The sequence below is a fragment of the Symphalangus syndactylus genome, chromosome 9 (assembly GCF_028878055.3).
Source record: "Symphalangus syndactylus isolate Jambi chromosome 9, NHGRI_mSymSyn1-v2.1_pri, whole genome shotgun sequence".
Taxonomy (NCBI): domain Eukaryota; kingdom Metazoa; phylum Chordata; class Mammalia; order Primates; family Hylobatidae; genus Symphalangus; species Symphalangus syndactylus.
Genome location: NC_072431.2, coordinates 82,605,796 through 82,633,068, shown reverse-complemented (window position 1 = coordinate 82,633,068; position 27,273 = coordinate 82,605,796). Strand labels below are relative to the sequence as shown.

General features: G+C 39.0%; 2 protein-coding genes across 2 annotated transcripts in view; both read right to left on the bottom strand.

Moving 5' to 3' along the window:
• SUN3 (Sad1 and UNC84 domain containing 3) overlaps window positions 1–23,020 on the bottom strand; it is a 47,007-nt gene extending 23,987 nt beyond the window's left edge. The window contains exons 1-6 of the mRNA XM_055293196.2: window positions 22,941–23,020; window positions 22,729–22,856; window positions 19,809–19,870; window positions 10,157–10,260; window positions 1,919–1,959; window positions 349–511 (exon numbers count right to left, since the gene is read on the bottom strand). Of these exons, the coding sequence (XP_055149171.1) occupies window positions 349–511; window positions 1,919–1,959; window positions 10,157–10,260; window positions 19,809–19,870; window positions 22,729–22,850 (492 nt within the window). The 5' untranslated portion in view covers window positions 22,851–22,856; window positions 22,941–23,020. The remainder of the gene's footprint in view (window positions 1–348; window positions 512–1,918; window positions 1,960–10,156; window positions 10,261–19,808; window positions 19,871–22,728; window positions 22,857–22,940) is intronic.
• On the bottom strand, window positions 13,039–13,752 carry LOC129489936 (large ribosomal subunit protein uL1-like). The gene has a single exon (XM_055293197.2). The coding sequence runs from the start codon at window positions 13,738–13,740 to the stop codon at window positions 13,087–13,089; it is 654 nt and encodes a 217-aa protein (XP_055149172.1). The 5' UTR covers window positions 13,741–13,752; the 3' UTR covers window positions 13,039–13,086.
• Window positions 23,021–27,273: the final 4,253 nt, after the last annotated feature.

Sequence of the window (27,273 nt, the reverse complement as noted above, 5' to 3'; positions counted from 1 at the left end):
GACTAGACTAACTATGTTAGCTATGAAGATGATGAATACAAATCTTTTGCTATTTAAAGTATTTGTGTATAAAGCTCAGAGACTGTTCTTTCTTTTTTTTTTAACTGGAAAATAGAACAGTTATTTATTTTAGCATGAAGTAAGTCATATGCAATAGAATGTCTTCTCTGTGACACAGCATTTATGAAACACTGGGTTTCTGTACACAAACCAAGTATCAGTCAACACTGGACTTCCCACTGGGAGAAGAAGCAGATGTGACATCGGAAGGACATACTCCCCGTCACCCTGGACATCCTCACTAACCACCACCCCACCCTGCCCAACCCGCCTTGCCTCATCCAGGACCTCCGTGTGGTCCGGGTCCTTCACAGGGTCTCCATGGGTGTTCCGGTTGTGATTATTGTCCATACCATCCTTCATATCTCTAAGCAATGCCTTCAGGACATCTATTTGTTCAATCAAAAATAGAATTTGACGAAAATTGTTTTCCAGAGTCTGGCTTTCCTTCCTGTAAAGGGAGAAACTCAGCATGAGAGGAGGAAAGTATAAAGCTCCTGTTATCAGCTGTTGCTGGGCTCCACCTGCCACATGATGAGGTGCTTTATGTTGTTGAAGATACACATTCTTGAGTGAGGGAAGAGCAGAGCATGCCCATTTCTCTAAAGCATCACGCTTCACTAAAAAAAAACCAAAGACGTCCAGGGGTCACATGGCTGAGGGTGTCCTAGTGCTTGGCCGGGTTCTGCACAGGGCAGGCAAGGCTCAGTCAACCTTGCTGGTCCCCCAGCTGGGTAATATCACACAGGTGAATCCTAAATCCCACTGGTACCCTCCTTCCAATTGGGAACACCTTGCATTTCCAGTGTAGTACAGAGCAGTGGCTTTCAAACTGTAGCCTGAGTTCGGTGGAAATGCCTCCGGCAAGGAGTGCTGGTGGATCCAGCTAGTGGGCAGTGACTGGTTACCAGTTTGACGGCCTGAACATGCAAGATTTTACCTCCCAAGAATTGGTTTTCTATGTTTACAGTTTGAAAATTACTGGTAGAGAGAATAAGAAAATGTCAAGCGAATAGGCATTTCTTTATGCTAAAAATGTATAAGCACTACTTATCTGGTATTTTTCTGCATTTGTAAAACAACACATGTTTAAAATTGGGAAAAAACCAAGCATTTAGAAGAAATAAACACTGTCAAATTTTAATGACTTTCTACCAGTTTTTATTCCATGCAAAAAATTAGTAACAAAATAGAAATAGTATTTATAATTTTGTGTCTCCACTACACTTCCAAATCATTAAAAACTATTTTAAAATTATTTAAATGGTTTTATAATTCTTCATTTCATGAATATATTCCAATGCATTTAACCATTGGCCTATTTTTCTTATAGGGTTGTTTTCCATTTTTAATTATCATAAATGACATGGCAAGCACATCTCAGTGTGTATTTTGTCAAGGAATGCTCCATAGAAGTAGAAATATATAAAAGGTAAGTAATTTTTTAAAATATTAAAAACGTTACTGTTTGGTGTTTAAAATTTTAAATTATGTATATGCGCAAGTGAGAGGAGGCAATTTTTATTTCGTTGTTTCCTTCTTCTGATAAATCCAAATAACAGTAAATGTACTATTTTTAATACTAAATACAGCATGTGTAGATTAATTCACCTCTAACCCTTTAATCTTTTCTATCTCCTTTTTTCTTTTTTTTTCTTCCTCCTTTCTTTCCATCTGCATATATACATAGATAAATGCTAGGAATGATGTCATTAAATATTAATAATAGTTATTTCTGGGAGTGAAATTTTGAGCTATTTCAGGGAGTAACTTTTCTTTCTTATACTTTTCTGTACAAAAACATTTCAGTATTTGAAACCACACCAAAAAGAGGCACACAGCAAAAAATTGCACTCACGTTAAAAGTTCCAGTTGCTCTTTAGGCATACGAAGTCTGGCCTGAAAACAACAGAAAAAGATAAATCATTCTGAATTCTGCTGAATTCTGCTTACTCAAATAGAGTTTTTTTTTTTTCTTCTCAGAAAAGGGAAATAAATAGCATGTTGACTCCTGATATAAAGATGTGCTGGCTGGAACTCAGGAGCATCCTCTGAGAGGCCCACCTCTTTCCCAGCCTCACCTGTATGTCATGAATGTATTTGAAGGAGTTGAGGTAATGCAAATCTATTTAATGAGTGACATTCAACAGGAGCTCTTGGATGGGCACATCGTTTCCTATTTCTTAAGACTGTAAAGGCCTGAACACAGTCTGAGAGGGAGGTTGGAAGAGGACAAAATAGAGGGAAGAGGAAGAGAGGGAAGGGAAGACAAGGGGGAAAGGCGCCCCTGGTGGATGTGGAAGAACCCAAGGAGCACATGGCGATGTTAGAGGGCCATGCTGAGCTCTTTGGGCTTGTCCTTTTGAACAAGGAGGGGAACCCCCATTTACAAATAAGAAAGGGATGTGATTACTTGTGGGCTAGATTGGCAATCACAATCAGAAAATTGCAGAAATTTATCTAACACTGGTGACATGTCTGGTATAGATAGTCTCTGGTACAGATGGTCTTGGTGGTGCCCAAACCAAGACAAGAAACCAGGAAAAGGTAAAGTTACTGTTAGGACACAACATGTGGCTTCAGAGGACTTTCTGCTATGGAGGTGGTCGGTGAAAACATAAACACTGGGAAGATAGAGCATGCTGGAATGCAGGCAGCACTCTGGTCTGCAGTACCGGGCTACTGTGCTGCCTGTTCCTCATCTGGAATGGGGGAATGACCTAGCCGCCTCTTCCTGTCACTGAGAAGACCTTGGGTCTGTGTGGCCAGCACCTCTATGTCCCTTAGCTCATCCTGCTGTGTGTCTTCCAGGTCCTGCCACAGATGATGGTGGTTGGGTGCTCACATTTCAAATGCCCTACAAATCATTAGCCTGGGAGCCTCCAAAGCCCTGCACTCTATTCCCGTCTGTCTTTACCCAGCATGAGACACACACACGCAAACACACACACTCCACATACATACGCTCATACACACATATGCACATGCTCATATGCACACATGCATACTAACATATGCACACATGCACAGCCCCTATTCCAACATGGGATGGTTGGAGAAGGTCAATAATATTACCAACAGAGAAAGGAGGGCAAAAGAGAATACCTTGGGGCACCGATCTTGAAGGGCTCAGAAGCCAACAACTGAGTGGACAAGCTGGTGAGAAGGGGAGGACAAATGTGAAAGGGTGATCTCTTCCCTAGAGAATTCCAGGAAAAATAGTCAACAATGCCCATCGAGGGATGGCTCCTGACATCCTTTCTTTACATCTGGAACTCTCCTACCCTGACATGTTTTACTCAAGTGGTTTATCAATTAAAAGGCAGTATCTTTGACTATGTGCCAAGAAAATAATGTAGATCAGAGTGGAGGAATGATCAAGTGAGAAAACGAAGTCTGACCCAAGCAATCAATTCCCTTGGGTTTAAACTTAAATCTTGGAGGATTCCCGCAGCAGTTTCCAGAAATTTGTCTCATCCACATACTCTCCCTGCCAGGTTGGGAAGCAGACACCTCTGCCTTTAAGGATCACTTTCTTGTAGCAACAAATCTCACACTTCAGGTGCCCAACAGAGAACTCAAAGGGACCCTATGAGTTTCCTGGGGCTCTTGACAGACATGACCACAAACAGGGTGGCTTGAAACAATGGAAATTTATTCTGTCCTGTTCCGGAGGTCAGAAGTGTAAGGTCAACGTGTCCACGTGGTTACACTCCTCTGAAGGTCCTCAGGGAGATTCTGTTTCTTGCCTTTTCTAACTTCTGGTGGCTCTGGGCATTCCTAGACTTGTGGCTGTATCACTCCAGCCTCTGTTTCTGCCTTTACGTGGTCTCCTCTTCTCCTCTCTGTGTCTCTCTCCTCTGTAAGTCTCCTAAAGAGATCCCTGTCAGTGTATTTAGGATCCATCTGAGTAATCTAGGGTGATTTGATCTCAAGAAACTTAATTACATCTGCAAATACCTTTTTCCCAAATGAAGGTCACATTCACAGGTTCTGGGGGTCAGGACAGGAGGTAGACATATATTTTTGGGGATCATCTTTCAACTTCCTACAGTGACCATCAATGTGTTATCTGGGAAATAATGCTCCATCTTTATCCAGTAATTATCCTGCTTTTCCGTTTCGAAGACTGGCTTTTTATCAGTTTGCTCTGCCCAAAATAGTGCCACACACTATAAATGTGTTGTCTTGTGTGATGTTGTTGTGTCATGTGTGATAATGATGTCAGAATGGAATGTAGTGTGGCACATAGAAAAATATTGCCTTGCTTTTGTTCTGAACAATTACACTTCTTATACGTTCTCCTCAACATTTTTATTTTGACAAGGATGTGAATTTGGGAGCTTATCATTGGTAGATAGAGATTCTCAATTCTAGTTTTTCATATTCTGTTTGAGCAAGTTCCCTGTCAGTAGGAGCAGTGTTTTTGATTTGCTTCTTTTTTCCGTTCTAGCTTTAAAATAACTATAGAAAATACTCCTCAATTAATTTGCTGATAAATGAACTTGAGAGTTCCTTGAAAAATAAATTTTTTCACAATTTTAAAAACATTTTTATTTTGCCTCATTCTCAAAAGCATTTCAGGCAAGTTCTACTATAGGAACATATATAGTATAAGAACATGTAGGACAAAACAGTAAGTGAGCAAGTGAAAGTGAAGATAAAATAAACATTGGAAAAGTAAGATAATGCAAGAAGGATGAGGTTGGAATCTACTCATGCCTGAAATTCTTGAAAGTTATTAGCTGTGGGCTATAAATTTGTTTCAGAGCATCACAGCAGCCAAATGGGTGGCAGAGGGGGCAGGCCAATGATCAAAATTTACCACATCCACAATGTGGAAAAAGAAAATCAAAAGTGTCATAAAGGCTGCTTTGTGCATAGTTGATTATCTTTCTGCAACATTTCTGGCAATGAGATGGGGGTTCAGTGTCCTGGGAACTTTCCTAAAACATCCCTCCCTGTAGGCTGTTGGCCTCATGACAAAGCCTACCTCAGGGAAAGCCTCATCAGATGTGAAAATGTCCAGAGCACTCGTTAAGAGGACACAGCCTCCAGGGATACTGTTTTCAGCAACAAAGTCCCTGTGCCTCATCCTAACCATGGATTAAAGTAGGGTCTGTCTGCATGTGCTGTCAATTTACAGCCTCCTGAGATAGGAAGGTGTCAGGTAGAGGCTGGCAAAGAAATAGCCATGGGCAAAACCCAGTTTTATTTGTTTTTTGTTTCTTTTTTTTTTTTTTTTCTTCAGATAATGTTGACTGAGACCCAAAGCTTTATGCCTTGGAACATGGCTCTAGTAGTTTGAACCAAGATAAATTCAATGGTGTGTTAACAAATTTCTAACATGGTCATTAAAATTTTTTTTCTCAATGAAGTCCCATAAGATATCTAACTTTTAACCATATAACTTCAAGGTGAATCCTACAAACTATAGTGATTGCAGACTGTGCCCTGGGTAAATAACTAAGCTTGCTGCTTAATATGGATTTTAAGATAGAAACCAATTAAATATTGGAGTAAGTAATTTGAAGTCATTGGTCTTGAACTCACGACTGTGATCACTATGGCTTGAATATCTATGTTTCTTCCAAAATTTATGTTGAAACTTAATCCCCATTGTGGTGGTGTTAAGAGGTAGGATCTTTTGGGGAGTGATTAAGTCATGAAGGTACCACCCACGTGAATAGGATTAGTGCTTTTAATAAAAAGCTTGAAGGAAGTAGTTTAGGGCCTTTTCACCCTTTGACCTTCTGCCACATGAAGACACAAGAAAGCTCTCATTAAAGATAGAATGCTCATGCCTTGATCTTGGACTTCACAGCTTCCAGAACTGTGAGAAACACATTCCTGTTCTTTATAAGCTACCTAGTCTATGGCATTTTGTTATAGCAGCACAAATGGATTAAGACTGTGCCGATGATTTGAAAGTGGCATATGACAATAAAATTTTGTTCTCAGTGTAGCAGTGAGCAAAGTCTTAGTCTGAATGGCAGGCCCAGTCTCAACAAAATCTGGGTCCTCAGGGAGGACCATTTCAGCTCTGGAATATGCTGTGGTGTGACCACAGGCTGCCTTCCTTCATTGTGCTGATCCAGCTTCCTAATCTATAAATGGATTTAGTAATACTCTTACTGAAAGGTCATTTTGAGGATAAAGTGTAATATATATTTAGTGTTCTTAGGATCCCTTCTGATGCATAACTATTACCATTATCCTGTTCTCCATGGTGGAATATGGGGCAATATATCCAGCTTTTTGAAAAGTAATATCAAATCATTAGGATTCAATATGAAAACAAGGTCACCTAAAAATTATAAATATTCTTTACTTATTTTTCTTTTAAGAGTTTATCCTAATTAAGTAATCAAGGAGAGGCAAATTGATTAAGCCATAGGATGTTTATGTTTATAATATTTAAAAAATTAGAGACAATCTAATTGTTTAGAAATAAGTATTCATTGAAAATATTATTCATTGGAATATTTTATCATCCATTAAATGTCATTAAAAAATAATATCTAAAGGCAAAGGAGCATATTTAAAATCTATTACTGGCCTAGTGCAGTGTTTCACGCCTGTAATCACTTGAGCTCAGGAGATTGAGAAACAGCATCTACTTCATGTAGCTTGGGATTTATAAAGAACTCAAGTAGAAATAAGTTACAATCAGTCTCCAGTGGTTTCTGACAGTGCTCTTGTCCATGTGAAAACCAGGTTAACACTGGTCAAAAATTAAATGATCGTAGCTCAACCTCAACCTCACGAAAAATACTGTCCTTGGAAACATGGCCATAGACATTTTATTTTATATTTTGAGACAGAGTCTTGCTTCATCACCCAGGCTGGAGTGCAGTGGCACAAGCACAGCTGACTGCAGCCTCAACCTCCCAGGCTCAAGTGATCCTGCCACCTCAGCCTCCAGAGTAGCTGGGACTACAGGCATACGCCACCATGTCCGGCTAATTTTTTGATGTTCAGGCTGGTCTTGAACTCCTGGAGCCAAGCAATCTGCCCACCTCACCTGCCCAAAGTGCTGGGATTACAGGAATGAGCCACCGTGTTGGGCTGGCTAGACATTTTTAAAGGGTCGAATTTGCTTTTGAGTATGCTGGTTAGTCTAAAATCGGAAGGTAGAAGGGAAGGATGCCTTTTAAAAATGTGATTAGTCTCAGATAATTTATTTATTTATTTGTTAATGTGTATATTTATTAAACCTCCATTTACCTGGGGACACTTCTAGGCTCTAGACAAGCTCCTTGATCATTACATTTTTGTTAAAAGGGAAGAAGGCAAGAAGAGAGCTGGTAAAGAAATCAATGAGTGTCTAAGATAAAGCAGGGGTAAAAACTAGGATGCACCTACACCTGGATATTGTCACAGGTGGTTTGTGTGGTCACAGAAGCCAGTCTAAAGAGGAGATATTTGAGCTAGCTGGAATTTCAGAAAGAAACCATCACTGCAAAGATCTGCAGCAGAAGACTGTGGGCAAAGGGGCACCCAATATTCAGGCACTAACAGAACCTGCCAGATGAACTTACGAGTGTATTAGTCAGGGTTCTCTAGAGAAATGGAACCAAGCCAATGTATATATATAGAGAGATTTATTTTGAGGAATTGGCTTAAATGATTGTAGGGGCTAAGTCTGAAGTTTTCAGGGCAGGCTGGCAGGCTGGAGAACCAGGGAAGAGTTGATGTTGCAGCTCAAGTCTGAAGGCTATTTGGAGACAAAATTTCTTCTTTCTTGGGGGATCTCATTCTTTATTCTTAAGACCTTAAAATCACTGTGAGACCAACCCACATTATAGAGGGTAGTCTTCTGTACTTAGTCTATAGATTTAGGTGTTAATCACGTCTAAAAAATACCTTCACTGCAATATCTAGACTGGTGCTTGACCAAACATCTGGGCCCCATGGCCTAGCCAAACTGACACACAAAATTAACCATCACAACGAAGCTTAGGCACAAATTGGCAATAATTGGAGCCACCATTGACCACTCTCCATGCTCATTCTGCTTTTCTGGTGATGACCTAACTATCCAGCTTCAGCTCCCATGGGCTTGGTCTTAGTCTTTGATATGAGGACCTTGTGGAATAGGAGCTCTCTGTGGCTGACCCTCTCTGTAGGGTTTCCAGGTGGTTGTGCTTCTGTCTAAGACTGGGGTCTCATAGATTATCAGCATATGCAAACTTAGTAGCACCTTTGAGGTGGGAGTTATCCCAGGCAGCAACCTATGAGCCTCCAGGGAGGCTTCCTCACTGGACTGGAATGGTGGGCATCATACACGTGCAGTCTCCTCTCCCTTTAGGGACTTCACATGGCAAGACACATTGGAATGAGGCAGTTGCTGAAGGAACTGGGAAGTAGAAGATTTCAGAGGCCCTGAGCAAAAAGGGTATGAAGTATGAATCTGATCAGTCAGGCCCAAGGCCACTTTGACTGGGGTCACTGAAGTCACTATGGGTTAAAAGATCAACATACTGGTGGAGACAGGTCAATATGTTTGTCCATCTTCCCACAGAGCCGCAGTGACCTGGTCATAGCCCCTGCTGAAACCACCTTTGCAAAAATGATAACTGAGGGAATTATGACAGTGAAAGAGACAAGACCTATCTGACTCTATCATGCTTCTAACCTTTAAGCTGTCCTTGTTCATTCCTGGGAGTAGGCCAAACTAACTTTGGGAAGGAATTCAGTTCTTGGTTTGACTCTGAAACAAAATTGATAACAGTCCTTTCCTGAAAAGACCCCCTTCTTGCCTGGGGACCAATCTGCCTTTTTAGGACTAACAAATTAGCTACAAGATTAGAAATTACAGTTTAGGGGTCATGCAGCCCCTGGCTCCAAGAGTCTGAACCTCCCCAAATTGTTCCTGGGGATAACATCACTATTGTAGGACCTAAGATCAGTGCTTGAGATATTTTGCAGACCCTGCAATAGATGGATCAGCTGATACCACCCAGGCCAGTAATCTGACTCAACCAGTTCTGCCAGCCCACCCAGGAACAGAAGACAGCAAGAAAACCTCACTTTGACTCTCTATGATTCCATCTCCAACCTGACCAATCAGCACTTCCCACTTCTCAAGCCCCTACCTGCCAAACTATCTTTAAAAACTCTGATCCTCAAATGCTTGGGGACACTAATTTGAGTAATAATAAAACTCCAGTCTCCCACACATCCGGCTCTGCATGAATTAATCTTTCTCCATTGCAATTCCCCTGTCTTGATAAATTGGCTCTGTCAAGGCAACAGGCAGGGTGAACCCTTTGGGTGGTTACGCTGCCACCCTCCTCCCTCCAGTCTTCTGAGTTTCTGAGCATAGAATGGACAAGGCTTATTCTGGAATGCTGGGGGTGGGGTGGATCAGAAAGAGGACATTCAGCGACTGGCTTCAGTCTAAGCCCACTTAGATCTAACTAGCTTCAGGACAAAGGAAAGTGCCATACTCCTGTCCAGTGTCAGGCAGTGTCAGGCAGAAGTTGATGATAAAGGTTTATTTGCTATTTTATTTGTGCTTGAGATTCTCTTGGGGAAATGTGGAGAATTTTTAGGACCTCATAGCTATAAAACTATTGTCTTAGTATGTTTTCTGCTGCTATAACAGAATACCACAGCCTGGGTAATTTATAAACAACAGAAGTTTGTTTGGCTCACAGTTCTGGAGGCTTGGAAATCTGAGAGCATGGCACTGGCATGTGATGAGGGTTCTACCATGGCAGAAGGGTGAAAGGGCACAGGAACATGTGAGACAGAGAGAGAAATGGGGAGAAACTCATCCTTTTATTAGGAGCCCACTCTTCAGTTGAGTATCCCACTCCAATGATAATGGCATTAATTCAGAGCTGTTATGACCCAATCACTTTTTAAAGGTCTTACCTCTGAACGCTGTTACAATGGCAATTAAATTTCAACATGAGGTTTGGTGGTCACATTCAAACCACAGAAACCACTTAACAGAATTCCATTTCCTACATTAATTTTATTAGATATTCTCATATAAAACAAAGATAACGTATTGAAAGTTGAACTAGCCTTGTAGCATATTAAACTTTAAATGAGTGATATACAAAATGACTTAACAAAATATCACCTGATATTTATAAAGCCTTGAACCATATTCTGCAATTATGGAGTATAATTTTCTGGATTTCTGAGGAACATCTGTTTCTTTAAGCCACTGATGATTTAAGAGTCCTGTTAAAGAAAAGACAAACTCTGATCAAAGAGTTTCTCTGGAAACATAAAATATTTTACATGTATTCGTAAGAATTTCCCTAAACATGAAGAATATGTATACTCTTAAGAATATCAGATCCTTGGGTAACATCATGGAAAATGGTGGAATAGTACACACAAAAAATCAGGCCTCCATATAAAAAATATAGCTAGTAAAGATTGACAGAATCAACTTTTTTGGAACTCTGGAATCTAATCCAAAACCTACAGCAACCAGATAACTAAGGATGGGGGGGCTAGTTTCTAGAAACAGAGCATGTGGCATTTTTGTTTACCTGACTACTATCTTCCATTTCCTAACCTGGTGGTGGCAGCTATAGGGACAGCATTTCACATTCCTTTAATATAGACCTTGTTCTTCAAATACCATTGCAATGTTTTTTGACTCATCTAGTGGTTCCCTGAGGGGCTGGCACAGAAGCTGACCTGTGTTTATTCCACCCCCATAGCTTTCTAGGAAGTGGCAATATCTATTGAAAGACTTCAGACATACTGCCGAAGCCCAACTGGGACAAAAGACAGTAGATGATGGAAGTGGCAGACAGACCCAGAAGCCCATGAATAAAGAGGCAGTCTCTTGTTGGAAAAAGGGCTCAGAAGGACTGCTGCATCATATACTAGGAAACAGAGAATGTAATGCGCGTTTCTAGGACTGGACGCATGTTCATAAATGACCTCAAGAAGATACTGGGTTGCACCTCTGGTGGATCTGTAGATTGTGTATAAGCAGGAGATGAAGACTACGGCAGAGTTTTAGGTGGCCTGGCTTAGCCTTGAAGGAGTGTCCCAGCTTAGAGCCAAGCTGCAAAGACTGAGAGAGTAATCTCTCTGTCTCTGTCTCTGTTTCTTTTTTTTTTTTTTTTTTTTTTGAGATGGAGTCTCGCTCTGTCGCCCAGGCTGGAGTGCAGTGGCGAGATCTCGGCTCACTGCAAGCTCCGCCTCCCGGGTTCACGCCATTCTCTTGCTGCAGCCTCTCCGAGTAGCTGGGACTACAGGCAACCGCCACCACGCCCGGCTAATTTTTTGTATTTTTAGTAGAGACAGGGTTTCACCGTGGTCTCGATCCCCTGACCTCGTAATCCGCCCACCTTGGCCTCCCAAAGTGCTGGGATTACAAGCGTGAGCCACTGCGCCCGGCCTCTGTCTCTGTTTCTGTCTCTCTCTCTCTCTGGATCCAGGAATTCAAGGAAATATGTGTGAAATCAGTGGCTAACCACTGAGATAGTGGAATAGTAAACATATGCGACAAGAAATACAGTCTTAAAAAATAGTTTTGGGAGGCTGAGGTGGGTGGATCACGAGGTCAGGAGATCAAGACCATTCTGGCCAAGATGGTGAAACCCCGTCTCTACTAAAAGTATAAAAATTAGCTGGGCGTGGTGATGCTCACCTGTAGTCCCAGCTACTCGGGAGGCTGAGGCAGGAGAAATGCTTGAACCTGGGAGGCGGAGGTTGCAGTGAGCCGAGATCGCGCCACTGCACTCCAGCCTGGCAACAGAGTGAGATTCCGTATCAAAAAAAAAAAAAAAAAGTTTAAAAATGTTACTAAACAAACAAGTGATTGCAGCCCTCAACATGCAACAGCAGGCAAACCCTGGGGAAGAGGGAAATCTGAATTCTAGAGTTATTACATTATAATATTAAAATGCTCAATTTACAAAATCACATGGCATACGATGAAACAGGAAAGTATGGCCCGTTCAAAAGGAGAAAATGGCAGAAACCATCCCTGAGGAATCTGACGTTGGAATTATGAGACAAAAACTTTAAATCAGCTGTTCTACACATGTTCAAAAACTAAAGGAAACCATGGACAAAGAATTACAGGAAACCAGGAAGATTATGTATGGATAAAATGAGAATATTGATAAAAATAAATTGTGAAAGAAACCAAATATAAACTCTGAAGCTGAAAGAGGAATAACTAAAATGAAGAACTTACTAGAAGGGCTCAACAGTTGATTTAAGCAGGCAGATGAAAGAATCAGTTAACTTAAAGATAGAGCTATTGAAATTATTGAGTCTGTGAACAGAAAGAAAAAAGTGAAGAAGTGAACAGAGCCCAAGAGACCTATCGGACACCACAAAGTGGATCAACATATGCATTGTGGCAGTGTCAGAAAGAGGAGAGAGAGAGAAAGGGGCAGAAAGAAATGAAGAAATAAATAAAACCTATGGGATACAGCAAAAGCAGTACTAAGAGGGAAGATTATAGTTTTGAGTGCCGATATTGAAAAAGAGGAAAAACATCCTGTAAATGGCATAAATGATGTACCTTAAAGAACTAGAAAAGCAAGAGCAAACCAAACCCAAGATGAGTAGAAGAAAAGAAATAATAAAGATCAGAGCAGAAATAAATAAAATTGAAATGAAGTAAACAATACAAAAGATCAATGGAACAAGGTTTTTAGAAAAATTAAATGAAACTGACAAACCCTTAGCCAGATTAACAAAAAAAGAGAAGATACAAATGAAATTAGAAATAATAAAGAAGACATTAAAACTGGTACTGCACAAATTTAAAGGATCATTACTAGCTACTATGAACAACTGTATGCCAATAAATTGGAAAGTCTAGAAGAAATGGACAAATTACTAGACACGTACAACCTACCAAGACTGAACCAGAAAGAAATTTGAAACCTGAACAGACCAATAAAAAGTAATGAGATTGAAGCCATAATAAAAAATCTCCCAGTAAAGAAAAGCCCAGGACCCCATGGCTTCACTGCTGAATTCTTTTTTTTTTTTTTTAACTGGTAATATAATTTATTCAAATGTGCCTTAATATAGGTGCTGGGGCTTGCCCATGGTGCTCTTGATATATAAGGCCCGGACATTCTGCCAGTTTTTCTTGAGCAATGACACCAAGAAGTTGACAGCCAGGTGAATGTTATACACAAGCTCATCGTCTGTCATCTTCACGTGACCAACAGCTACAGCCAGACATAACACCTTCTTCATTTGGAACTTGATTGTGGACTTCACCTCATCCACTTTGGCCACCATGTTTTCGCTGTGTGTGAGCAGGGAAGGGAACTTTCCTGCCTTATTTAGACCCGGGCCGAGGATTCGTGGAATCTGCTTGATCAGAGACTCTGAGGCCAAAAACGCATCATACTTCTTGGCCAGCTTCTTGACCAGTTTTTTATTCTTGTTGAGGTTTTTCAGCGCCTCGATATCCATGTGGGGGATATCCATGGCCTTAGCCTCGTCACAGTGCTGCTGGTCCCCCAGGACACACACAGAGAACTTGGGGCGGGGAGTGGACTTAAGCCTGACGGTGCCCGAGAAGCGCTTGTCCTTCTGGGGGTCATAGTTCTTCAAGCTGATCTGCAACTCCACCGTCTCCAGGAACCTGCGGCGCTTGCGCTGGTTCCCGTGCAGGACTTCCCGCACTGCCTCATACAGGGTGTCGCGAGAGACTTTGCTGCTCATGGCTTCTCCCGCCACGCTAACCGGAAAAGAGCTTCACTGCTGAATTCTATCACATATTTAAAGAAGAACTAATGCCAACCTTATGCAAACTATTTTGAAAAAGAGAGGAGGAGGGAATACTTCTAAACTCATTCTACAAGGCCAGTATTACCCTGATATGAAAACCAGACAAAGACACATCAAAAAAAAAAAAAAAAAGAAAGAAGAAAAGAAAACTACAGGCCAGTATCTCTGAAGAATATTGATGCAAAAGCCCTTAACAAAATACCAGCAAACTGAATTCCATAATACATTAGAAAAATCATTCATCATGACAGAGTGGGATTTATCCCTGGGATGCAAGGATGGTTCAACATATGCAAATCAATCAATGTGATACACCATATCAATAGAATGAAGGATAAAAACCATATAATGGTTTTCAATTGATGCTGAAAAGGCATTTGGATAAAATTCAACATCTCTCCATGATAAAAATCCTAAAAAAACGGTATAGAAGGAACATACCTCAACGTAGTAAAAGCCATGAATGACAGACAGATCCACAGCTGGTATCACACTGAATGGGAACAAACTGAAAGCCTTTCCTCAAAGACCTGAAACACAACAAGGTTGCTCACTTTCACCACTGCTATTCAACATAGTACTGGAAGTCCTAGCTAGAGCAACCAGACAAGAGAAAGAAATAAAGGGCATCCAAACTGCAATGAAAGAAGTTAAATTATCCTTGCTTGCTGATGATATGATCTTATATTAGGAATAAAACCTAAAGACTCCACAAACAAAACTATTAGAACTGATAAACAAATTCAGCAGTGTTGCAGGATACAAAGTCAATGTACAAAAATCAGTAGCATTTCTATATACCAACAGTGAACAATCTGAAAAATTAATAAAGTAATCTCATTTACAATAGCCACAAATAAAATCAAATACCTAGGACTTAACCAAAGAAGTGAAAGATCTCTACAACGAAAACTATAAAACACTGATGAAAGAAACTGAAGGGGAAACAAAAAGTAGATAGCTCATGTTCATGAATTAGAAGATCAATATTGCTAAATGTCTATACTACCCAAAGCAATCTACATATTCAGTGCAATCCCTATCAAAATACCAATGACATTCTTCACAGATATAGAAAAAAACCACCCTAAAATGTATATGGAACCACAAAAGACCCCAAATAGTCAAAGCTATTCTAAGCAAAAAGAAGAAAATTGGAGGAATCACATTACCTGACTTCAAATTATACTACAGAGCTTAGTAACCAAAACAGCAGGGTACTGGCATAAAAAGAGAGAGATAGGCTGATGAAACAGAATAGAGAACTCCTACAGAGAACTCATTTTCAACAAATGTGCCAAGAACATATGCTGGGGAAATCATGGTGTCTTCAATAAAAGGTGCTGGGAAAACTAGACATTCATATGCAGAAGAATGAAACTAGATCCCTATCTCCTGCCGTATACAAAAAGCAAATAAAAATGGATTAAAGGCTTAAAACTAAGGCTTTAGATTATGAAACAACTATAAGAAAACATTGGGGGACAATCTCCAGGTCATTGGTCTGGGCAAAAATTTCTTGAGCAGTACCCCACAAGCACAGGCAACAAAAGCAAAAATGGACAAATGGTATCACAGCTAAAAAGCTTCTGACAGCAAAGGATACAATCACCAAAGTGAAGAGACAACCCACAGAATGAGAGAAAATATTTACAAACTACCTATCTGACAAGGGATTAATAAGAAGAATATATAAGGAGCTCAAACAACTCTATAGGGAAAAAAAAAACCACCTAAATAATCTGATTAAAAAATGGGCCAAAGATTCAAATAAACATCTCTCAAAAGAAGACACACGAATGGCAAACAGGCATATGAAAAGGTGCCAGTCTCATTGATTGTCAGAGAAATGAAAATCAACACTACAATGAGATGTTATCTCACTTAAGTTAAAATGGCTTATACCCAAAAGACAGGCAATAACAAATGCTGGAGAGGATGTGGAGAGAAAAGAACCCTCATACACTGTTGGTGGGAATGTAAATTAGTACAACCACTCTGCAGAATAGTTTGGAGAATCTTCAAAAAATGATAAACACAGCTAATATATGATCCAGCAGTCCTACTGTTGGGCATATACCCAAAATAAAGGACATCAGTATATCAAAGAGATATCTGCACTCCCATTTGTTGCAGCATTGTTCACAATAGCTAAGATTTGGAAGCAACCTAAATGTCCATCAGCAGATAAATGGATAAAGAAAATGTACATATTCACAATGGTGTACTATTCAGCCATAAAAAAGAATGAGATAATGTCATTTGCAACAACATGGATGGAATTGGAGATCATTATGTTCAGTGAAATAAGCCATTCATAGAAAGACAAATATCACATGTTCTCACTTATTTGTGGGAGCTAAAAATTAAAACAATTAAACTAATGAACATAGAGAGTAAAATGATGATTACCAGAAGCTGGTGAGGGTAGTGTCGAAGACGGAGGAGGTGAGGATGGTTAATAGGTACAAAAAATAGAAAGAATAAATAAGACCTACTATTTGACAACACAATGGATGACTACAGTAAAAAATTACTTAATTGCACATTTTAAAATAACTAAAAGATTGTATTTGGATTTTTTGCAAAGCAAAGGATAAATGCTTGAGGGGATGGATACCCCATCCTTCATGATATGATTATTTCACATTGCATGCCTGTATCAAAACATCTCATGTACCCCATAAGTATATATACTATGCACCCACAAAAAATTTTTAAATTTTAAATAAGAAAAAGAATATTTAAAGAAATAATGGCTGAAAAAGTTCCAAAATTGATAAAAAGCAGGGAATCTACACATCCAAGAAGCTCAACAAACTTCAAGTAAGACAAACTTAAAAAGACTCATGCCAAAACCTATTATAATCAAACTGTTGAAAGACAAAAACACAGAGATAATCTTGAAAGCAGAAAGAGAGCAATGCCTTGTTATATAGAAGGAAGTCTTTGTTGGATTATCACCTGATTTTTTCTTCAGAAACTATGGAGGCCGGAAGACAGTGGGATGGCATATTTAAAGTGCTGAAAGAAAAAAAATTCTATATATGAGAAAACTATTCTCCCAACTGAAGAAAAAGTTAACATATTCTAAGATAAAGAAAAGCTCATGGTGTCTCTATGACTAGACCAGCCCTTCAGGAAGTGCTAAAGGGATTCCTTCAGGCTGCAGTGAAAGGACATTAGAGAGTAACTCAATGCCGCATGAAGCAATCAAAATCTCCAGTAAAGGTAACAGAGAGGTAAATATGAAACCAGTATTATCGTTTTGGGTTTGTAACTCCTTCTTTTATTTCTTTCATAATTTAAAAGAAAAATTTATAAAGCATAATTATAAATCTATGTTTATGGGTACCCAGTGTGTAAAGATGTAATTTTTGACAACATAGGAGTAAATCCCAGTGAATACAGATCATAAGGAGGAAAAAAAAGAGGAACAGAGCTGAATAGGAGCAGAGTATTTGTATTCTATTAAAGTTCATTTGGTATAAATTTAAACTATATTGTTATAAATGTAGGGTCTTAGTTGAAATCCCCATGGTAACCACTAAGAAAATATCTAAAAAACATATATGAAATGAAACAGAACAGAATCAAAACAGTGCACTACAACAAAGCAATTAAACACAAAGGAAGGCAGTAAAGAAGGAAATGAAGAACAAAAAAGGTATAAGATATAGATTTTCTAAAAAATAGAAAAATGGCAGAAGTAAGTCATTCCTTATTAGTAATTAATGTAAATGAAAATGGATTAAACTTTCCAATCAAAAGTCAGAGGCTGGCAGAATGAATTTAAAAACATGATTCAACTATATGCTGCTTACAAGAGATTTACTTTAGAATCAAAACTGAAATTTATAAAACATGGCTGAAAGAAATTAAAGAAGACCTAAATAAATGGAAGGACAACTTGTGCTCATGAATTGGAAGATTTACTATTGCTAAGATGGCAACACTACCTAAAGCTGTCCACAGATTCAAAGTAATCTTTATCAAAATCCCAACAGCATGATACTGGATAATGATAGACATATAGACTAATGGGCTAGAATATCCAGAAATAAACCCATTCAACTATAGCCAATTCAGTTTTTGGAAAGGAGGACAAGACATTCAAAGATTCCTATAGGGAAAGAGTAATATTTTTAGCAAATGGTCCTGGGACAACAGGCTTTCCACATGCCAAAAAATGAAGTTGGATCCCTTGCATCATATACAAAAATGAACTCAAAATGGGTCAATTACCTAAATATTATAAGAGCTAAAACCACAAAACTCTTTAAAAAAGATTTGGCAATGGATTCTTCGATATGACACTCTCAAAATTACAAACGTTTGTGTATCAAAGAAACTGCAAAGACAACCTAGAATGAAAGAAATATTTTCAAGTGATATGTCTGAGAAGGGTTTGGTATCTAGAATATATAAAAAAAAACTCTTCCAACTCAACAACAAAAGGACAAACAACCTAATCAAAAATGAGCAAAATATTTTAATGGACATGTCTCCAAGGAACACATACAAATGGTCAATAAGCATATAAAATGATGCTTGACATCATTAGTCATTAGAGAAATCAAACCATGATGAAACATGACTTTTCATCCATCAGGTGGCTGTAATGAGAAAAAAAGGAAATAAATGATAGTGGAAATGTAGAGAAATTGGACTTCTTGTTTTAATCCATTTGTGTTGCTGTAAAGGAATATCTGAGGTTGGGCAATTTATAAAGAAAAGAGGTTTATTTGGCTCACAGTTCTATAGGCTGTACAAGAAGCATGGCACCAGCATCTACAGCTGGTGAGGGTCTCTGGCTGCTTCCACTCATAGTGGAAGGCAAAGAGGAGCCAGCATGTGCAGAAATCACATGGTGAGAGAGGGAGCAAGAGAGAGCTGGGAGAAGTCAGGTTCTTTTTTAACAATTAGCTCCCACAGGAACTAATAGAGTGACAACTCATTACTGTAAGGATGGAACCAAGTGATTCATGAGGAATCTGCCCTCATGACCCAAATGCCTTCCATTAGGCCCCCACCTGCAACATTGAGGGTCAAATTTCAACATGAGGTTTGGGAGGACAGATATCCAAACTATAGCAGTCCCCCTACACTGCTTGTGGGAATGGAAAATAGTGCAGCCATTGAGGAAAACAGTCTGGTGGTTCCTCCCCAGAAATCTCATTCCTAAGTATATACTTGAAATAATTGAGAACGGTGTTCAAATAAGCACACATACACACTTATGCACAGCATCACTATTCACAATAGCCAAAAGATAAAAGCACTCTAAATGTCCACGAATAAATGGATAAACAAAATGAGGTATATACCTACAATGAAATATTATTTAGCTACAAAAAGGAATGAGGAACTGACACATGCTAGGATATGGATGAACCTTAAAAACATTATGCTAAGTGAAAGAAGGCAGATAAGAAAGATCACATGCTGTATGATTTTTTTTATAACAATAACTGGGTTGAAACTTTGATTTAATGGGAGATCCATGCCTTAAGTTGTCAATATATTAAAGAACAATTTTCCAGTGTGCTGGGGGTGGTGGATTGTGATATTTCCTGATATGAAACTACAAACTGCACATTCTGCAGTAATTTGTTTGGGAACTGTGTGATGAGCAAGAGTCTCTGGTTGTCAAAACCTCCCAAGTGGAGTCACCTAAATTTAGAAAAGGTAAAATGTATGTTTGCAATAAATATATTAGAAATCCTTAACTTTAAAGCAACATCTATGACTAAAAAATTTGCAAAAAGCAAACCACAATTCTAAAAGAAAAAGGTCCTTTCTAAATTTTCTATTAAAAAGCCAATATTACCTTTACAATCAGAAACAAAAAACAAGCAAAAAAGCTTTGAGAATGTGCAGGTCACCGCCAGCACTTTCGATGGCATTTATTTACAAATATGAGTCATTCCGTTGAGATCTGTCTCACCAGGCAGACATATCCTGTGAAATGGTTTTAAGGATCATTACTTAGGAAGACTTACCTACAAGAAGAAAAGTCAGTGTAAGCATTGTACTTAGAATAATCTTCCATGATTGAGTTACCCTAAAAGTATAAAAACAATGATTAGAAAAAGAATTTAACAACATCATGCGTTTAACTTGGACTTTAGCCACTACACTCAAGTCAACAAACTTACTTATTTTCATTCTTGCTTAATCTAGGTTGAGTCTATGAATTACTTTAATTTCCAATCCACTATTTTTTAAATTGAGAGAAGATCGTTTTAGTGATGATACACACTCACCAGCATGTATGAGTGCACATACATATAGTCATGCCTGTTACTTTCACATATGCAATGCTTATGCTAGTATATGTCTATTTATATTCTTAAAATACTTATAAGAAAAAAACAAAGGCAGTTTTCTGGAGGTCTCAAATGTAGAACCAGCTACGAAAAAAGAAAAAAGAGAAAAATCAGGTTCTGATTTTATGGAAATTCTGTACTAAGCTAAAGAACTATGACAGTTACAAATATCTGATAAAATTCTTTAAAGTCATATGACCTTTTTTCCTACTCTGTGTTGAAGTACAGAATGCTATACAAATATGATTTGTGGTTTTTTCTGTATAATTGTACAGCCCAGTGATGCCTCACAGAATGAACACATCCATGAAACCTCACCCAGGAGTGGAAATTGAGCATACTCAGTTCTGTGGGCTGAATTGCACCCCACCCCCCAACACACACACACACACACACACACACACACACATTCATTTGTTGAAGACCTACCCTCATTGTTACTGTATTTAGAGATAGAGTCTTCAATTGCTAATTAAGGGTAAAAGAGGTTATGAGTGGGACTCTAAACTAGCAGGATTGTTGCCCTTAGAAGAGGTGGAAGAGAGACCAGAACTTTTTCTCTCTTTGTGCAGTCAGAAGAAAGGTCACATGGGGACACAGTGAGAAGGCAATCCAGGAAGAGAGCCCTCACTAGAGACCAAATCAGCTGGAACCTTGGACTTCCCAGCCTCCAAAACTGTGAGAAAATAAATTTCTGTTGTTTCAGCCACCCAGTCTATGGTATTTATTATTGCAGCCCGAGCAGATGAATATACCAAGCCCATCAGAAGCCCATCTTATGCCCTCATCAACCTTATACCTCCCACCTCTGAAGGCACCTGCTCTCCTGAGCTCTATCCCCATTAAGTAGGTTTGTCTGGGTTTGAACCATCTATAAATGGACCCATGCGGGTATGGGCTCTAGCTGTCTGCCTCCTGTTCCCAGTCTTAAGTCTGTGAGAATCAACTGTGCTGTTGTGTATAGTTGTGGTTCATTCATTCTTACAACTGTATAGTATTTCATTGTGTGAATATATCCTGTGGGTATCCATCCTAACATTGATGGGTGTTGGGGCTATGATAAACAATGCAGTTATAAATATTACTACAAGCAATGCAGCAATGAACATTCTTGTACATGGTTTCCGATGAAGACAAGTATGTATTTCATTTAAGTATATTTTCAAGAGAGACATTGCTGGGTCATAGGATACATGCATAATCCGTTGCAGTAGATTTTGCTCAGGTTTACAAAGTGGTTGTAATGACAACCTTTTCACATCTAACCTTTTAAAACGCCCTAAAGGGTGGATGGGGAGGGAAGCTAAAATGATCACATTAATCTAATGTGAAGGCTATAAACTTCTGGATGAAGTATTACAAGTTGGCAAACTAAAAATTTCTACTTAAAGCATAAGAAAAATCACATTAAGATGGACCATTCGTTAACTGTATTCACTAGAGTGGGCCACCTAATTCTCCCAGTACAGAATCTTTAAGTAGCTTATCTCCCCTACATAAAGCAGTCATGCCTATTAGCTATCCAAGAGTGGGACAATGTGGAAAGCAACTAAGAAAATAATTTTCTTAACTCTCTTCCCTCCAGGGAAGTGTATTCTGGAACCTCTTCCTTTTAACTATTATTGGAGATGTGGAGAGTGGTAGGGGGTCCACTGTATAAAAAAAGTTGTTCATAGGTCAGTTATGGTCTACAAGATCTCTTTTGGTGGGCTGCATTAAGTGAAAATTAACACATTACCATATTTACCAAAGATTAACTCCAGTGTTTTTTTTTTTGTTTGTTTGCTTTCCACTAGAAAACTGGCTGCCAGGCTCTGCATTGCAAAATTCCTTCGGTGCCTTCGCCCAGCCAGTGGGATTCTGCCATTTGGGGCAAGCATATTTTGTTATTACTGTGATTTTGAAATGCTGCTCTACTTGTACTAATAACTTTGTAGCATTCCTTTTATTTTTATTGACAGTTTTGTTCTGTGCAAGCGCTTCATTGTTACCAATAGGAAGATTATTTCATTACTTGTAGTTTTTGTTTTCCCAGCAGGCAGCACATGGGCAGGGCGTTTGTAAATAGGTTTAGGGTCTTTGGATTCCCTGCTATAATAATCCCCACATATGTTGTCACTAGAGGAAACAGGGTGATTCACTCAAAATGTGCATCCCCTACCGGAGTCTTTAGTCAATTATCACCCAAGAATGTAATAAATGCCACTCTGTGCCCAGAGTCCTGAGCCCAGTGCTAAGCTCTGCATACCACCAAGACTATACAAGCTAGCCCAATGACAAAAAAAAAGTGAATTATCTGGAAGGTTTTAAGTTCCTGCTGCTGTGGCTCATTCTTTTAAAGAGGGTGGCTCTCCTTTCTTAATCCTTCTCCCCAGTCTGCTGTTATTAATCCAGATACCATTGACATAGAAGTATTGTGGTCAAGTGTAAGACTGTGATCAAGAGAAACCTTCAAAGGAAACTGTTGAAAATGATTTTCTCTATAAAGGGGGAAAACACTGTCTGTCGGGTAACAGGTGAACAGGACACAAGTGACAGATGTAACACACAAAACCTACAATTTCAGGCACACCGTTCTGCCATGTTTACCTACCCATTCGCATCAGGGTTTTCGTCCTCTGATAACAAAGCATTGCCACTGGCGCTACCGCTGGCGTCTTCAGAGCAACGTCTAAAAAACATGGCAGCCCTTCTTGCCTTTGTTTTTCCACTCATGATCCCCTACCAAAGAACAAACAGCTGGTAGGATGAAGAGCAACATTTGTCCTCATTCCTATTTTATGAAAAACATGAAGCTATACATACAGCTTTTAAATTTGTTTTGTTTAATGTCTTCTTCCTCCACAGGTGTTTCTTCTTGAAGAGGGAATTTTGAAAAGCTTCTGAGTCTTCTGTTGCATCATCCTCTTGACACCTCATAATGCAGATGGTCACCACGCCCAGCCAGGGCATGGACACGCATCCACCTCTCTGCTTCAAGGGCCTAATTGTACCATATGTCAAACCCACTGAATAATACAAAGGCCCCCCCATGTACCTACCGCTTTTCTATAGCAAATCTGGATGTTTTGCTGTGTTTGCTTCAGTGCTTTTCTAATAAAGAAAATTTCAGAAATATAATATTAGACCCCCGAGTATCCCTGAATCTCAGCCCTCTCTCTTATTTTCCAAAGATAACTACAACCTGAAAATTGATATACTCTATTATCATTATTTTTGATACTTTACTGTGTAAATCTGTATCTATAAATAATACTGTTTTCATGCTTAAAACATAAACTAAATGTTATGCCACTCTAGGTTTTCTTACAACATTATTTATCTTGAGACATTAACTCCACTCATTTTAATTGCCCTACGGTATTTCATTATATATGCATCACAATTCATTTACCCATCCTTCTATAAATGTATACTTAGGTTGTTTTCAGCTTTTTGGTAAGGAATAATGCTCATTGCATGTTGCTATATGCACATCACAAGGTTTTTCTAAACATACACCTAGAAACGGAATAGTTAGGTGGAAGGATGAGCTGGTTTATTTGGGGCATAAATTCTACGATGACAGTCATTTCACTCTCAGCACTTTGGAGATACTACTCCATGGTCTTGTGGATTGATTGTTGCTGATGAGAATTCTGTCTGATCTTCATTTCTCTCTCTTTTTTTTTTTTTTTTGGCAATTTCTCAGGTAGTTTTTAAGATTTTCTGTTTATCCATATTTTCCAGTTGTATTTTAGTGTATCCAGGTTTGATACTAGTTTTTGTTTTTCCTCACTTATAACTCAGAGAGTCTTTTCAGTTTGGGTACTTGTGTGTTTTTTCAGTTCTGGACTATTTTTCAGCCATCAGGCCTTCAAATATTGCTTCTCTGCCACTGCCTCAATTTTCTTAGAATGGTCCACCTATTGACACTTGTGTCTCCCTTTTGCTTTTCACGTAGTTCAACTGCTCCTTCATATTTGTTTTTGCTTTTTTCTCTTTTTACTTATGCTGATTTCTGGGTGAATTTGTAAGTGTTATTTTTCAATTTACTATTTATTTTCTGAAAGCTTAGATTTATCCCAAGAAACCCTCAAGTTTCTACTTTTTTATCTACTGGTCCAAAATTAGAAAGTTACAAAATGGTACACTGCAAATATGGCCTTTCCACCCGGCATCTGCCTTCTAGCTATTGGTTCCCCTCTCTCCTAGCATCTATGCTACCATTTATAGTATTTCCTTTCAAAGATGTGATACACATGCACAGTATGTGGCATTGTATTATATATGTAATATTTTATATGTATATTTATCTCTCCACATTCCTAATGGTAGCTTACTATAAACTGTGCTCTGCATCTTGCTTCTTTCCCTTAAACATGCATCTTGGAAGTTTTTTTTATTGTTTGAGATAATCTTCCTCATTCATTTATGATTGAATAGTGTTTCATTGGGTGAATGGGCCATAGGCTGTTTAGCCTGTCTCATATTGATGGGCAGTTTGATATTTAAAATAATGTGCAATAGTAATCTTGTATTTAAGTTATTATCCATATGTGTGAATATACCTTTAAGGATATATACCCAGAGGAGGAACTTCTGGGTCAAAGTCTATGTGTATTTTTCAAGAATAAACCCGCACATATACAGCCAACTAAACATTGATAAGTTTGTCAGGTGTACACAATAAGGAAAGGACACTGTAGTCTCTTCAATGAATGGTGCTGGAAAAAGTAGATATTCACATGTGAAAGAATTAAATTGGACAGTTATCTTATACCATACCCAAATATTACCTTGAAATAGATAAAAGGATTAAACATAAGACCTCTAACCATAAAATTCCTAGAAGAAAACAAGGAAAAATGTCCTTGACATTGGTCTTGACAATGACTTTTTAAATATGACATCAAAAGCACATGCAAAAATAAATAAGTGGAACCACATCAAACCAAAAACCAAAAAGCCTTTGCACAGCAAGGGAACTTAATAGCAAGAAAACAAATAACTGAATTTAAAAGTGGGAAAAGGTCCTAAATAGACATTTTTTTCCAAAGAAGACATACACATTGCCAACAGGCATATGAAAAGATACTCAACATCATTAATCATCAGGGATACGTAAATCAAAACAACCATGAGATATCACCTCACAACTGTTAGGATGGCTATTATAAAAAAGATAAACAGCTAGTGTTGCACAAAGTGGTACATGCCTGTAATCCCAGCTACTTGGGAGGCTGAGGCAGGGGGACTGCTTGAGCCCAGGAGTTTGAGACCAGCCTGGGCAACATAGCCAGACCCCATATTTTAAAAAAATTGTTAATCTTAAAACAAACAAACAAAAATATATAAAGATAAGTGTAGGCAAGAATGCGGAGAAAATGTAACCGTTGTATACTGTTGGTGGGATGTAAATTGGTATACTCATTATGAAAAACAGTATGGAAGTGCCTTAAAAAATTAAAAATAGAACTACCATATGATTCAGCAATTCCACTTCTGGGTATATATATCCAAAGGAAATAAAATCAGTGCGTTGAAGAGATATTTGCACTTCCATGTTCATTGTATCACTATTTACAAGCCACAATATAAAAACAACCCAAATGTTTATTGATGGATGAATGAATGTGATTTACGCATACACACGCACACACATACACACACACACACACACAGCGGGTGGGTGGTGGTGGGGCGGGAGAGAGAGAAAGAGAATGGAATATTATTCAGCCATAAAAAGTAGGAAATTGTGTCATTTGTGTCCACATGAATGAGCATGGAGGACATTATGCTAAGTGAAATAAACCAGACACAGATAGGTGAACACTGTATGATCTAATTTATATGTGGAGCCTAAAAAGTCAAATTTGTAGAAGCAAAGAGTAGAATGGGAGTTGCCAGTGGCTGATGGGCAGAGGGAGTGGGAATGGGGAGATGTTGGTCAAAAGGTGCAGAGTTTCAGTTACAAGAGGAATACATTCCGGGGATCTAATGTACAGCATGCTGACTACAGTTAGCAATATTGTATTGTATACTTGAAATCTGATGAGAGAGTAGATCTCAAGTGTTCTTACCCCACATACCCATACACAAAGGTAACTGAGATGATGAATATGTCAATTAGCTTGATTGTACTAATTACTTCACAATATACATGTGTATAAAACTAACATGTACAACTGAAACATAGAAATTTTGTTTGTTGGCCTGGTGCAGTGGCTCATGCTTGTAATCCCAGCACTTTGGGAGGCCAAGGCGGGCGGATCACGAGGTCAGGAGATCGAGACCACGGTGAAACCCCGTCTCTACTAAAAATACAAAAAATTAGCCGGGCGTGGTGGCAGGCGCCTGTAGTCCCAGCTATTCGGAGAGGTTGAGGCAGGAGAATGGCGTGAACCCGGGAGGTGGAGCTTGCAGTGAGCCGAGATCGCGCCACTGCACTCCAGCCTGGGTGACAAAGCAAGCTCCGTCTCAAACAAAAAAAAAAAAAAAAAGAAGTTTTGTTTGTTAATTATATCTCAATAAAGTTGGAAAAAATCCAAAATCTGTCATTAAAAATTTCAACCAAAGAAAAAGGTCATTATTTTAACATGCAGAGCACTGCAGAGTCAAAGAAATCCAGTCTCTCTCCTGTGTGAAGAGAAGATGATCTTGTTTCTCCAATGAGGCTGAAAACCCAAACTGCTATATAACATTGAAATACATAAATATATATCAAAAAAGAAAAACTTATCTTTAAGTTACTCAGATTATCAGAAAAAAGCACAAAATGTAAAAGCCCCTCCAGTTGGTGGAACCCTGGTGAGAGTATGTGGTATGTTCTAGAGGGAAAGACTGAGCCCACGGAGGTGAAGGTTGGAGAGGGGAATTACCCAAGGGCTTTCAGCTGCTTGAGACTGGAACAGACAGTAACAAGGGAGGGCGAAAGTGGAAAGATGGAAAAGCACAAACGGAAGATGTATACAGTAACTGTGGTTCCCAGCCAGAACGGCATGAAGAGGACTGAGGCCTGACTCTCGCCCTGCGCCCACGTCCCCACGTCCCCACGCCCCCACGCCCTCACACTCCTGCAACAGTAAGGCCCTGCTCCCACACCCGCTGCGTCCCGCCCGGTTCCCCGGGGCATCGCTGCGCTGCCCTGCCCTGGTCC

What these genes read in the sequence shown, in the direction of transcription:
- LOC129489936 (XM_055293197.2), bottom strand. Translation starts at nt 13,740, where the DNA reads ATGAGCAGCAAAGTCTCTCGCGACACCCTGTATGAGGCAGTGCGGGAA.